This window comes from Equus quagga, chromosome 4 (genome assembly GCF_021613505.1).
Source record: "Equus quagga isolate Etosha38 chromosome 4, UCLA_HA_Equagga_1.0, whole genome shotgun sequence".
Taxonomy (NCBI): Eukaryota; Metazoa; Chordata; class Mammalia; order Perissodactyla; family Equidae; genus Equus; species Equus quagga.
In genome coordinates, this window is record NC_060270.1 from 108,860,488 (window position 1) to 108,873,463 (window position 12,976).

Here is a 12,976-nt window from a genome sequence, read left to right on the forward strand (position 1 = left end):
TAGACTGGCCAGGTTTAAGGTCCAGCTCCACCATTCATCGGCTTGGTGAATTAGGGCAATTCACTTTACCTCTCAGTGTGTATTTAAAATGACAGTAAAGCCTATCTCATATAATTGCAGTGAAGATTAAATGAGATAATACAAGAAGCATGTTTAGTACTTGGCAAAGAGTGAAAGCTCCATAAGTGTTCAGTAGGATTCTGATTCTAATTAACCTCCTAAGGAATGAAAGGTGTAGGGGTGTAGGGGCATGTCTTAATGTGTTGCAACCCTAACACCAGCACGGCACTCCCAAAAAGTTGGCATGTCCAGAATGTTTGGTTAACCAGGATTAGTACAACAATATTTAATAATAAACATTGATCAAACTTTTATCTGTACCAAAATCTGGTACTGGTATAGATAACCTGAATTATTTCTATTTTAAGAGACCAATTAAGCAAGATCGGAGAAATCAAGTGATCCTTCCAAGGTCACGCAGGAAGCAAAAAGGAGCATGTGGATTCAGACACAGATCCCTCTGAGGCCAATGCCCCCAACTTCCTGCTCTGTTGCCCAGCTCCTCCGAGGGGCAAATGTCAGATTCTTTCCCAAGAGTGTGCCTGAGTTCCGTTTTTAAAAAATCAACTCTCTTGAGGTTTAATTTACGAGCAATAATAAGCACTCATTTTAAGCATATGATTTGTTTGATTTTGACATGTGTATACATGATGTAGCTGCCACCAAAACCAAAACATAGACATTTTCATCACACCAAAAGATTCCTCATGCCTGTTTGCAACCCCTCCCCCACCCAGTCCCAAGCAGCCACTGAGCTGCTTCCTTTCAACATGAATTAGTTTTGTCTGTTCTGGAATTTCCTATAATTGGAAGCATACAGTAGGTACTCTCTTGTGCCTGGTTTGGTGCCTGGCTTTGGATATACGGAAAAGCTGACATCCTTCGGTCTAGTTCTCCCATTCTCTGACTGCAGGGTGCAATCTAAATCACTTAGAGACAAAACCTCAGTACTGTCCTGATTTCAGTAGGGGCACCAGTCTGTCCCCTCCCCTCCATCAAAGTCTCCAGAGGCCTCTGTCCCTGAGGTTTCCTGATGTAACTGAGCTTATTGTTCTAAGGCCAACTATTTGGGCTACTGTGAGCTATGCCCCTTTTGTGGGAGAAAATAGTCACACACTTCCTAATCCTCCCTCTGTGCTGCTAGGGACACGGCAGGGCTATCCTTTTGTTAAACTGAGATACTGTTGTCCTAACAGCCAGCAGAGAACAGGAGCTAGACCCCAACCTCAAGAGCAGTGTGCAGGCCACGAGTCCTGCCTCACATTGGTTCTCTGAGCCTTGGTTTATTGATCTGTGAGATGAGGAGCCTGAAACTATTGTTTTTAAGGGCCTTCTACTTCTAGCATGCTATCTCCTGCCTTTTCTAAATACCTTCTCATGCTTGGCTACTCTATTTCTCCTATTTTCTACAGACATGAAATGGAAAATGAAAATTGAAATGAAAAATGACCGGAAAAAAAAAGCAGTGTACGTAATGACTACAGTGCAAGTAAATATGTTGGCAGGATTTGATCCCACGGAGAAATTGAAATAAGCTTAGAGATTTGAGTGCAATTGCTGAGTGCATGAATCAGATGTGCTGGTTTATTTCTCAGACTGTACCGGGAAAATGACACCCACCTTTGTGCCCCCCCCTGTTTTTGCCTCCAGCTGTCTCGTCAGTGCCTGGGCCTGGGTCTCGGAGGGCATGAAATCTGCAGCGGACCTGCATCAGTGAGTGCTCCCACCTCAGCCTTGCTCCAATCCCACAGGGAGTCGTAAATACTTAAAGTGGATGTGCCACAGATACTCCACTTCAAACTTGCACTGAGTAGATATGCCATTACACATCATTTTATTTCCCCAGAAAATAATTTGGAAAGTAGATATAAATCCTAATTCTATGCCTGTGTGTCTTTTATGTTCTATTTCCAGAAAACTTGGCAAAGCAATTGAGTTGGAAGCAATAAAACCAACTCATCAAGTCCTGAGTGTACATGAGAAGAAGAGAAAATCTGTGAGTCAAAACCTTTCTTTTCTCCCCTGTTTGAGCAAGGTTTCTGTCTTTAGCCCAAGAAGTAAAAGGAGATCCAAAAGGAACGCTAGGTTGCAGGAATTTATCATAAAAACAAACACAAACCCAAAGGTTTATATACAAGCATGTTTGTTAAAGCGTTGTTTATAAGAGTGAAAAACTGGAAACTTCTTCATCATCCAAACATAAATTATGATAAGCTCAAACAATGGAATACTTAAATGAAAAAGCAGGGTGAGAAAATCTAACATGATGATCTCAATTTTATAAAACAAATATGTGTATATACACATAGAGAAACTTGAAACAACCTCTCCAGAATGTTAATGAGTTATCTCTACATAGTGGAATTAGAGGTTATTTTAATTTCATTTTTTGTATTCCCATTGTATTTCAGTGAATAGATATTCTTCTTGTAAACACAATTTTTTTTTTTTTTTTTTAGATTTTATTTTTTCCTTTTTCTCCTCAAAGCCCCCCGGTGCATAGTTGTATATTCTTCGTTGTGGGTCCTTCTAGTTGTGGCATGTGGGACACTGCCTCAGCGTGGTTTGATGAGCAGTGCCATGTCCATGCCCAGGATTCGAACCAACGAAACACTGGGCCACCTGCAGCAGAGCGCATGAACTTAACCACTCGGCCATGGGGCCAGCCCCCTTGTAAACACAATTTTTAAAAGGAAGCTTTTCTATGCTTATCAGTTTAGGATTATGTAAAGGCAATAATAGGAGTAATCCTCAAGTAGCCTTAAAATTGAAAAAAAAAACCAAAACAGTTCAGTCGGGGCACCTGGTTCTCTTTATGGCATATCCTTTAGTCTTTCTGTGTACCTTTCCTTCCAGGGCAGTTTCAATTGTGCTCATTTTTCTTTTGATTTGTGTGTCATACAGTCATGAAGCACCTTAACATGTGTTTGCAGGCAACATAAAGGGGTGTTTAGCAAGTGCTGCTTAGCTCCGACAGGGGTGGGGTCCTGGTCACTATTTGAAGGCCAGGTGCACATAAGAAATTCCTAAGCAGCAAGAGGTGGTCCTTGTGAAGGGAAGGGGCATTTGGCTAAGGGGTGTCTCAAGTGACCACAGCCAGATAAAGCAGGTCCTAAAAGTAGTAAGTCAGTAGGATGAGGGGATTTGTAAAAGCACTGATGGAGAAAAAATGATACAAAAAAATTCTTATTCAAACCCATTAAACAGAGTCAGGAAATGGAATTGATGTTTGGGTGGACATACATGTGTTTTTACCAGAATGGTTGTTCTACTTAAGGCTAGGGTGATGGGGGAAATTTACAGTAATTACTAGAAAGCAGCCTAATCTTCTCCGTTTGCAAACCAACTTAATAAAAACCAAACGCTGGTCTATATTTCATTAACCACAAAATATTTTTCATACCACATAATAATATGATAATTACCAGCATTTCCTTAGTACTTAACCATAAATTACGCACAGTGCTATGATCATTATCCCAGTGCTTTAGATAATTAATGTTATTATCTTCTCCCAAAATGCTCTTCCAGTTTGTAATCTTCCTTGCAGCATTGGCCCTCCTTGCTGCATACCCCGCACCTCCACCCTCCCCCCTCACCGCAGCCCACTCTCTCACAAAAGATAAGAAGTTAGAATTTTTTTTTACAGTAAGCTTCTTCCACATTTCAGCCACATACACAGAGTCAAAAGTTATTTTCACTGTGTTTGTTACAATAAACTGTATATTCCAGATTTAATCAATTGGAAAACTAAAAATGCAGTGTTGATAAATCTCAGAGTGGTTGGGGGATGGCTGACCTGTGGGTCTGAAAAAAAGGTCTGTAGTCTAGGGAAAAAGGTTCTGCTGCAACTTACATCTGATCTCTTCAGAGGGTTGCCTACATCCATTTTTATCATTATTATTACTGTCCCTTTGGCTGCTTAAAAGCAGGAAATAAAGTTAATTATGATTAAGAATTCAATCTCTTTGAAATTAAGGCAATATTCACTTCAGGAGCAATGAGACACTTACTAAAATTAGCACGGCTAGGACTGTTTCTGATTCTCGTGGTGTTAAAGTCTGGTCCACATGGATTGATGCTGAAGAGGAAATGAGGGGACTGGAAATGATACCAAATTATGCAAGATTCTCTTCCACACAGGTTGTATACATTGTTTTTATGTAGTTACATATTAGAAACAAATATGTTCCAAATGCATTCAGGCTAAATCCTGTCAAGAGATTCTTGACATGGGGAAAAGATAGCTTGGCTACTTTTCTCGAGAAATGTCCACTGTACGATTTTGAAATTCCTATGAATTGTGATAGTCATGAAGCCAGAATTAATAAGCCGGCACCATGACTCAACAAGAAGACAGCAAAAAAATTTTTTTTCTTCTTTTTGTCTTCAATAGCTTGATAACGAAGTTGAAAAGACAGCAAATCTTGTCCTTAGCAACTGGACTCAACAAATTAAGGCAAGTAAACACAAACCTCATCTGTGTAAACTCAGATTTTAGGATGGAAGCTTTTTGCTTCTGCACAAATATGATGCTGTGCTTTAGTGCTGCTATTTCTAAGTGCGAACAAAGAGAAAAATGCTTCCTCACCTGAGTTATTAGACAGATATGTCTTTCAACTAAACCAATAGAAGAGCAGAGCTCTACTTATGATTATTATTTATAGCAAACACTTACATAGCATTTATTGTGTGCCAGGTGCTATATACTTATATATTTAATCATCACAACAACCCAAGGTGGTATGTGACCTTGCATTGTCCCATTTTACAGATGGGTGGGGAAACTGAGACACAGAGAGGTAAATGATTTGCCTAAGGCTACAAAGCTGGTTAATGGTTAAACCAACAATTGTTCCAAGTCTTTGGGCTCCAGGATCATTGCTCTTCACTATTATCCTACACTGACTGCCTCTCTGTATAATTTGTAACTCAGGGCAAGCGACAAATACTATCTGAGTTTGGTCTTGTCATTTGCAGAGGGAGGTTCGTGATCTCTGTCTCCCTGGTGAGAGGAGCACTCTGAGGGGTGGGTGGCAATATGTAAAGGGAAGTATATATTGATTCCACAAGTATGTATGGGCCTGTTCTTGTGCTCCACTCTGTACTAAGACACGGTTCTTCTTTTCAAGTAACTTAAAATTTAGTTGGCTAGACAACATATGGGCAGGAAATAGTGAATGAATCCTAGGAGAGAAATTATGATCTGGTGTGAGAAGCTAAAACATATCATTACAGGTTCTTGAGCAGAGAGAATAACAGACAGAACCTGTATGTACAGAAGATTATTCTAGAACAATATAGTTTAGGAGGAATCCATTTCAAGTGGAAAGGTCTAGAAGCCAATGGAGAAAGAATATGCTAAGAAAATCCAATAATCCCTTTTGGGAGGACTTGTGCTCCAAAGGTTGACATTTGCCTTTTTTTCTCCAAAGTGTTAGTCCCAAAGAGAACTTTCCAGAATAGTCAGCCACTAGAGTCAAATAACCGGAGATGCCCTCAGAAACAGGCAGCCCCACCTCAGCCCTCAATCTTGCCTCTGAAGCTTCTGCTGAAACCCAGGACTCCATAAGACCAGGACATTAATAAGAAATGTTTGAGAGAAAGAAATTTCTATACCCACAATAGCAGTACTGGTAAAAAGATGCCATCCAGAATCACCTTTATAATAAATATTAAAGAGTCCCAGAAACAGTATCCAGTCATTTGTTCTTAGTTTTACTCTTGATTTTATGAGCTTTCTTAAACAGGATTTGTTTTTAAAAATCCATTCTCTAAATATTCAGCTTTCACGTAAAATTCAATGTAATGGACCAAAAGAGAGAAATCATGCTTAGCAACTGAAATTGCTTTCAAGAACAAAAAGCATCTTTTATTATTTCCCAGTTTCCACTAAGTAATAATTCTAAATAAAATGATTTTATTTTTTATGAAGAGTGACAGAGAAATTAGAGAATATCAAAATTCTCGAGCTATAATAATTTTCTCCCCAGTTACAATTCAAGGGATTTCAGCATGTCAGTAATGAAGTTCAGTCTGTTTTAAAGACACAAATGAAAAGCCTCAAAGGACTAACTGTTCTCGCCTCATGCTCTCATTTATCAGCGGGCATGTGACCAAGTGAAGGTGGAGGAAGAGGGTCTCTGAGCTTCTTGTTCCCTCAATTCCCTTTTGTAGAGGCTCCCTGTTTAGAGACCTTCAAAAGGCTTTGCCTCTGATTCCTAAGGAAAGAGAGACCTGAGCTTTCCCTTCCTTATCTGGTTTTACAGTCCTTGCAACCTTGAAGTGGAAAACCAAACAGTCTTTCAACCAACTCAGTTCCTGAACAGGCTGAATCCAACTCAAACCAAACTGTTTCTTTATTTTATCTCTGGAGCATCATCTTCTGCCAAGTTAGAACTGTGTAGGATAGGAAATGATCGCCTGAATCATAAGGCACTCTGAGATTTGAGGCATCAGCAAGGTTGAACACTTCTTCCTTCCTGTCGCCTCCCCCACCCCTTTCACCCACCCCCCCATAAACGGAGGGCATTCCATGTGATGCCAGCCAAGCACCTAGCTCTCAAGCCTGGGCATCAAGGAGCAAAATTTCCCCTTTGCTGTAAGTCTTAAGAGAGCATTTTAAAACAACCTCAGTTGTGGCCCAGGTTGATTTAAAAGAATGATGCAGGCAGTTGTCCATGTTTGTTGTGATATTTTTTGTGGCAAAGCCATTTCCTTCCATTATGCTAGCTATAACAGTGTTTTGGAGGCTTGCAGGCCTTCGGTGATTTAATAAAATGTTTAACCCTCTTGAATGTACTCAATACAACGGAAAAATGTACAGTAGTTCTCAGGGCAAAATGTTAGCTGCTCTGATATTTTAGATAGATTTTGAAGTGAGGGCAGAAAACAACTAAAAGTACACAGTCATTCGAGCTAGCACATGAGCTTGACGTATTCCAGAACAGAAGAGTGTTCTCTTGACATCAGTTTCTGCTCCTTTTTAATTTTTTTGTATGTTTTACACTTTAGGCCAAGAAGAAATTAATGGTGAGTACCAAGAAGCATGAAGCACTTTTCCATCTTGTAGAAAGCTCCAAGCAAACTGTAACGGAAAAGGAGAAGCAGAAGGTAACCTGTCATGGTCAGCTGGGTGCATGTGGCTTGGAGACGGGTGGGCTTCCTGCCCTTAGCTATGAACGCAAGAGAACTGACTGATTCGTGCCTCTCTGTGGGGTCTCTGCAGAGCTGGAGTGTGGCAGAGTATGAGAAGGGATTCTAAATTATTCCTGGTCCACATATATTTTTAAAAAGCATTTTTGACAGATGATAAATTAGACCAATGGTGTCCAAATGTTTTAACAGGGAGCCCTGTTAAATTTCTCAGCTCACACCCCAAATAAGTAAAAAAATCTATACACACATATGGAATATAATATCTTTATGTATGTTGTGTATTATATATAGTACATTATATATTATATTAATATGAACATTGTAAAACATAAAAAAGTACAAGTGCTTCAAGGATGAGATAAAGATGCAATAATATTTTAAGTAATTAGCTAATCATGATGTTTTCATATAATCATTAAGTAACATTTCCAGGCAAAATATACATTTGGAGTAAAGTTTAGCCTTAACCATAGTAAATATAAATTCATATTTCTAATAGTCTTCCTGATAATTTTAAGTTTTTTGGTCAGCTTCGTGTCAGATCTCGCTAGATCATCCCGGTGTTTGCCTCTTCCTGTGGGAGACGATGCCCTCATAATCAAGAGCAGGAGAACCATCCGCTCCCACACTTTCCCGTGGCTTCCTGCGCTCACGTTGTTAGTATCAATGTCAATCCACAGCTTCTAAGCAGAAATCTTTTTAAGGCAGTTGTTAATTTTGTGTGTATTGACCTAATGAAGCTAGATAATACATCTGTAAATCCACATGATCCAGACACATGCCGATGGCCATTGTCCCAGGATGGTGAAAGTGAAGACATTTGTGAGAGCCCACATCAGTTTCTGATGTAAAATTCCCACTCTTCCTCCAGGACACTTCAGAATCCACAACTGGCCGTGTATGGGCACCAACGTCAATTCATGTATTTAACAAGAGTAAGCTTGATAACTGCTTTTAGACAAAAATGAACACAAATCATTTTGGAGTGCAAGCAGAAAATCAAAATCAAATATTTTCTGCTTGCAGCCCAGTAGATTATCTTGCACACTTCTTGTGGTATGTGCCCCAGATTGGAAACCTCTGAAATAGTCAATATCTTTCCCCAAAAGATGGAGTCCCCTTAAGGAAATGCAGGCAGCACAACTGCAACCCAAAACATTCTTAAAAGAAAAAGAAAATTGTCGTTGCAAGTAACACTATCATTTCACCTGAAGAAACTATTAGCTGAATAACTTCAATTCATTGTTAGCAAGATTTTACAAGGTTCTTATTTCTTCACATGTCAGTCTTCACAGTTTGAAATGATCATAACAAGTATTGAATAATGAGAGAGCTTTGGAGTAGGCAAAGCCACAGTGCATTAAAATGCTAAGCACCAGGACCTGTCATAGGCATACGGAGCCCTCATTAGAAGCTATTCTTTATTGATGTCAAGCAATAACAAAGAAAATAGCATGGGCAGCTAAGTGGTGAATTTCCTCTTCCTTGCTTCATTTGCAGCTTCCTGGGAGGTTGAAGTCCATGGTCAACCCCTGCCCTCCTGCAGCTGATCCTATAACCATAGCCCTTGGCTATCATTACGTCACAGACCCCTACCATCTTCATTGCTTTACTGGCAGCCTTTTTTTTTTTTAAGTCTTAAAGCTAAATGCCTGAAGCAGCATTCATTTTTGCATCTTATATAGAGGCACCCCTGATCTCCAACCTGAGCTGAGTGTGTTCTGTACTGCTCAGCAATTCTTTCTGTTTTCCTGCTCAGCAGTCCTTGTTCTCACCAGAAGCTTGTCTAAATCTCCATTCTTCTCGCACCTCCATCCTCACCACCTACTCTCAGCAGACTGTCTTGCCTGCTGCCTCATAGTGTAAATAGAAATCAGCACAGCCTCCTGCCTACTGAAGTCCTATGTGCAATGAGATAGGCCAGTTCTTCACCGTGTGCTCCGACTCCCATCCCATTCTGCCTCTCAGAGACCCTTCTCTCGATTAGTCCCCTCTCTCCTGTATCTTGGACATCTCCCTCTCTGAGTTGCTTCACACCAGTCTTTTCAACTGCCCCCTATCTTAGGAGGGTAGGGAGAGTCAGGGAGACACCCTATTCCTGTTCCTTTCCAGATATTACCTCTCTCTTTTTTTTTTTTTACCTCTCCTTCTTTTTACAGTAAGATTTATTGAAAGGGTTGTCTGTGCTCTGTCTCCACTTCCTCATCTCCTATTTACTCCTCAAACCACCCAATCAAACCTTCCCCATCATTCTCCTAAGAGTGTTCTTGCCATTGAAAACAATGCCATCCTTGTGGCTAAAACCAATGGATAGTTTCCAATTCTTATCTTATTTAACTTCTTGGAAGCATTAAACATTATTGACTTCCCCTTCTAAAAACACTCTCTTCTTTTAATTCTCTTATTCAGCAACATCTTACTCTTTTGGTTTTCCTTTCTGGCAATGTTTTCTTAGACTCTTTTATGGACTTCCCTTTTTCTGCCTGGCCTTTATCTATTGCTGTTCCTGATAATTTCTCTCCTGGGCCTCATTCTTTTTATTCAGCATTGTATCTCCATTGTCCAACACAGAACTCTCAATATCAAGTACTCAATAAATATTCTCTCAAGGCTTCGACAACCCTATCTATGCTGACAATACCAAGTTTGTATCTCGAGCCCAAACCAGTCTCTAAACTGTTTTCTGGCACCTCAAACTCAATACCCCAAATCAAAACCATCACTTCCCTCCACCAAAAACCTTCTTTATTTCTGTGTTTTCTATATCCTTGAATGTGACCACCCACCATATCCTCCTGATTCCAACTCCTAAATTAAATTCTTCTTGAATTTATCTACTTAAGTCTGTCTCCACTGCCACTCCCCTCTCCCGGGCCACCACAAATGGGTCTCCTGGCTCTCAGGGTTGCCTCCTCCTGTCTATTTCCCATGTACAAGCCGGGCTTGAATCTAAACCTTGAATCTGAGGATATCATTCTCCTTTTGAAAGACTTCAAGAACTTCCCAGTGACCTCAGAATAAAGCACAAATGCCTTTACATGGCCCTTATTTGACCCTGACTCCCTGACATGACCTTTGCTGTTGTTCAGCATCATCTCTAGCTATTCTCTCTCTCAATCTGTGCTCCAACCTTACCCCAAATTTTTTCATTATCATTCCATGCTATTTTGCCTCACCAATTCCTATTTTCATTTTAGTTTTATTCCTACAGGGATCATTTCTGTGAGCACTTACTATGTGCCAAGTCTTGGCTTCAACGTTATTTTAATTCCAAGGTTAGTTTAGATACCTGTCATGGTGAATACCATGGGATCTATTACACAGGATAGTAATGGCCTGTGTGGGTCCCTGACTAGAGAGGGAACCTATCTTTTTCCCCTTACTAGTCCAAAAGCCTTGTACATGACACATTGTGTCACTCAATGTGTTTGATGAATGAATGAATGAATGAATGAGAGGTTTGTTCCAAGAGAAAGAAAAGAAGAAAGAAAAAGAATTCAGTGTTTGACAGATTTTAGTAATGGTTTCTGAGAAGTTCCTTAAACGAGAATGTAAGAGTCTAGGTGCTGTTTAAATATCTATTTGGGCCTATTTGCTGAGCATAAACTTTTAGTCAATAGCTGTATAGTGCAGGCTAATGAATGTGAGTGGTAATCTCAAAAGTGACTCAGATCTCATTGCTAGGGGGTCTGAGCATTGTCAATAAGAATCTAAGGACAATGATTTAGCAAAGTATAGCCATGGCACACTTTCAGCCCTTTCACTATATTATTATCAGGTTAAAATTCACGAGCTCATGTTTCTATAGATAAACGTGGTTCATTACACTTAATGTACAAAACCAAGTGTGTCCTGTGTAGGTCATACATCAGAGCCCAGGGACAGTTGAATGGCTAGCATATCAATTGGAATAATGGAGTGAGTGGTATTAATATTTAGTATTTTGGATGAATGTTCTTCATAACTGAAATGTTAGTCAAAATGTCCTTAAACATAAAGAGGATCATTCTTAAAAGCTGTCTCTGTCCTTGAAACTCCTAAACTGCTTAAGTCAGAGGGATCCTCCACGTTCCTTAAACTGGTTTGAGGACCATTTGCATCAGAATCATCTGAGGAGGTGGTGAAAATTCAGATTTTCCGATCCCACTACAGAACTATTGAATCAATATTTCTACTTGGGGGACCCTCAAAATCTGCAATTTTATAAGCACACCAGTTATTCCTGAGCATACTAAAGTTTGAGAATCATCCATGTAATCCTACTTCCTTCTCTCTCAAAGATGTGAAATTACTTGTCTGAGCATTTTGCAAATCAATTGCAGCTACCCTTGTCCAGAGAGTTTTGTATTATTTTGGTTTTCCAGAATATTTCACCGTCAGAATGGCCAATCTTGATGATGGGCAAGAGGGGGCTCTTTGTGAAGGAGCAGATCGCTGGGGAGCAGGATGAAAGGATAGCACCCATCAAGCTGCTCATAAGTTGCAGTGAACATGGACACGCGTCTCAGGCTCTTCACTAGTAATGATAATGCTCACTAATCTTTGGGTGCTACACCAGCTGTCAGGCAGAGGGCCACAAGCTTTACCTGCATCACCTGCTTGAATCCTCAAAGCAATCCAGTGAAGTAGGAACATCACCATGCCCCTCACAGAGGAGAAAAAACTGTGGTTCATGAAGGTGAAGTAACTCACCTGCAGTCAGAACCAGGACTCTAACCCTGAAGTCTGATTCCAAAGTTATACTGCAGAGTTCATATAGTGAAAGTGGAGGGAGGTCGCTGGGCAGGATGGTAGCCGGCCGAATCCGAGTTCTAAAACTTAAATGATGGTGCAAGTCTTCATCTGGGCTGGTAAGAAATGCAGGGGCCTGAAGGATTTGCTGCATAAGACTACACGAATCACTGATGGATTACAGTCTTGAGTTGGAGATTTTTCATCTGTGCTTGCTTCTCCTCAACTGTCATTGGCCTCATCCTTGATTTGACGAACGTGGGTACATCACATATTTAAAGAACTCAATTTCCTCATGTGAAAAATTGAAGGAATCTTACTGAAAGGCCCTTAGGTTTTCTTTCAGCTCTGATATCCATTTTTTTCTGAGGAAGGTCTTTGGTTTTGTCATCTATAGTTACTGTTTATGACTTTAGTTTGGAGATGAGAAATATATCATTTGGCTGCATATAATTTCTAATATGAAATTATACAAGGCTTTCATAAATGTGTTAATCAACATGTGACACTGATGTTTTACTTTAGCTCCTCAATAAACTGAAAAAATCGACTGAGAGGTTGACAAAAGAAGATGAAAATTACTACGAAAAAAACATGGCCGGCTGTTCTACCAGACTGAAATGGGAGAACACACTAGAAAACTGCTACCAGGTAAGTTAGCCATTCACATTTTGTTCTGCTTCCATGGAGCTCTGTGTGGCCTTGAAAATGGAGGTTAGATCTACAGTTGCATGGTCTGATGATCCCCGTCCTTAGCTGTGACACTCGCTTCTATTGTGAGTTTAGACAAACCACATTACTTCTCATTATTTTTCTCCATGGAGGCAATTACCAGTGAATCTTTATTAAGCATCATTGGCCAGAAATTCTGCTCCTAATTCTCAATGGACACAATAGCACTCAGCTAACATTACAAAGTGCCGTCGAACTAAAGTATAAGTTAAGGCTTAAGTGTTGGGTACTCAGAAATGAGTTTTAGGCCTGAGAGCGGATTCATACAGTAATCACCTATGGAGTTCCTTTGTAT

At 40.0% G+C, this 12,976-nt stretch overlaps 1 protein-coding gene across 5 annotated transcripts in view; it reads left to right on the plus strand.

Moving 5' to 3' along the window:
• Positions 1-12,976, plus strand: part of NOSTRIN (nitric oxide synthase trafficking) — a 64,976-nt gene that overhangs the window by 31,630 nt on the left and 20,370 nt on the right. For 4 of the 5 annotated variants that reach the window (XM_046659614.1, XM_046659615.1, XM_046659616.1 and 1 more), the window contains 5 exons: positions 1,711-1,773; positions 1,975-2,056; positions 4,457-4,519; positions 7,075-7,173; positions 12,475-12,600. In XM_046659614.1, the coding sequence (XP_046515570.1) occupies positions 1,711-1,773; positions 1,975-2,056; positions 4,457-4,519; positions 7,075-7,173; positions 12,475-12,600 (433 nt within the window). Of the gene's footprint in view, positions 1-1,458; positions 1,528-1,710; positions 1,774-1,974; positions 2,057-4,456; positions 4,520-7,074; positions 7,174-12,474; positions 12,601-12,976 lie in introns of those variants that run through there. The other variant, XM_046659618.1, reaches the window with a different exon arrangement.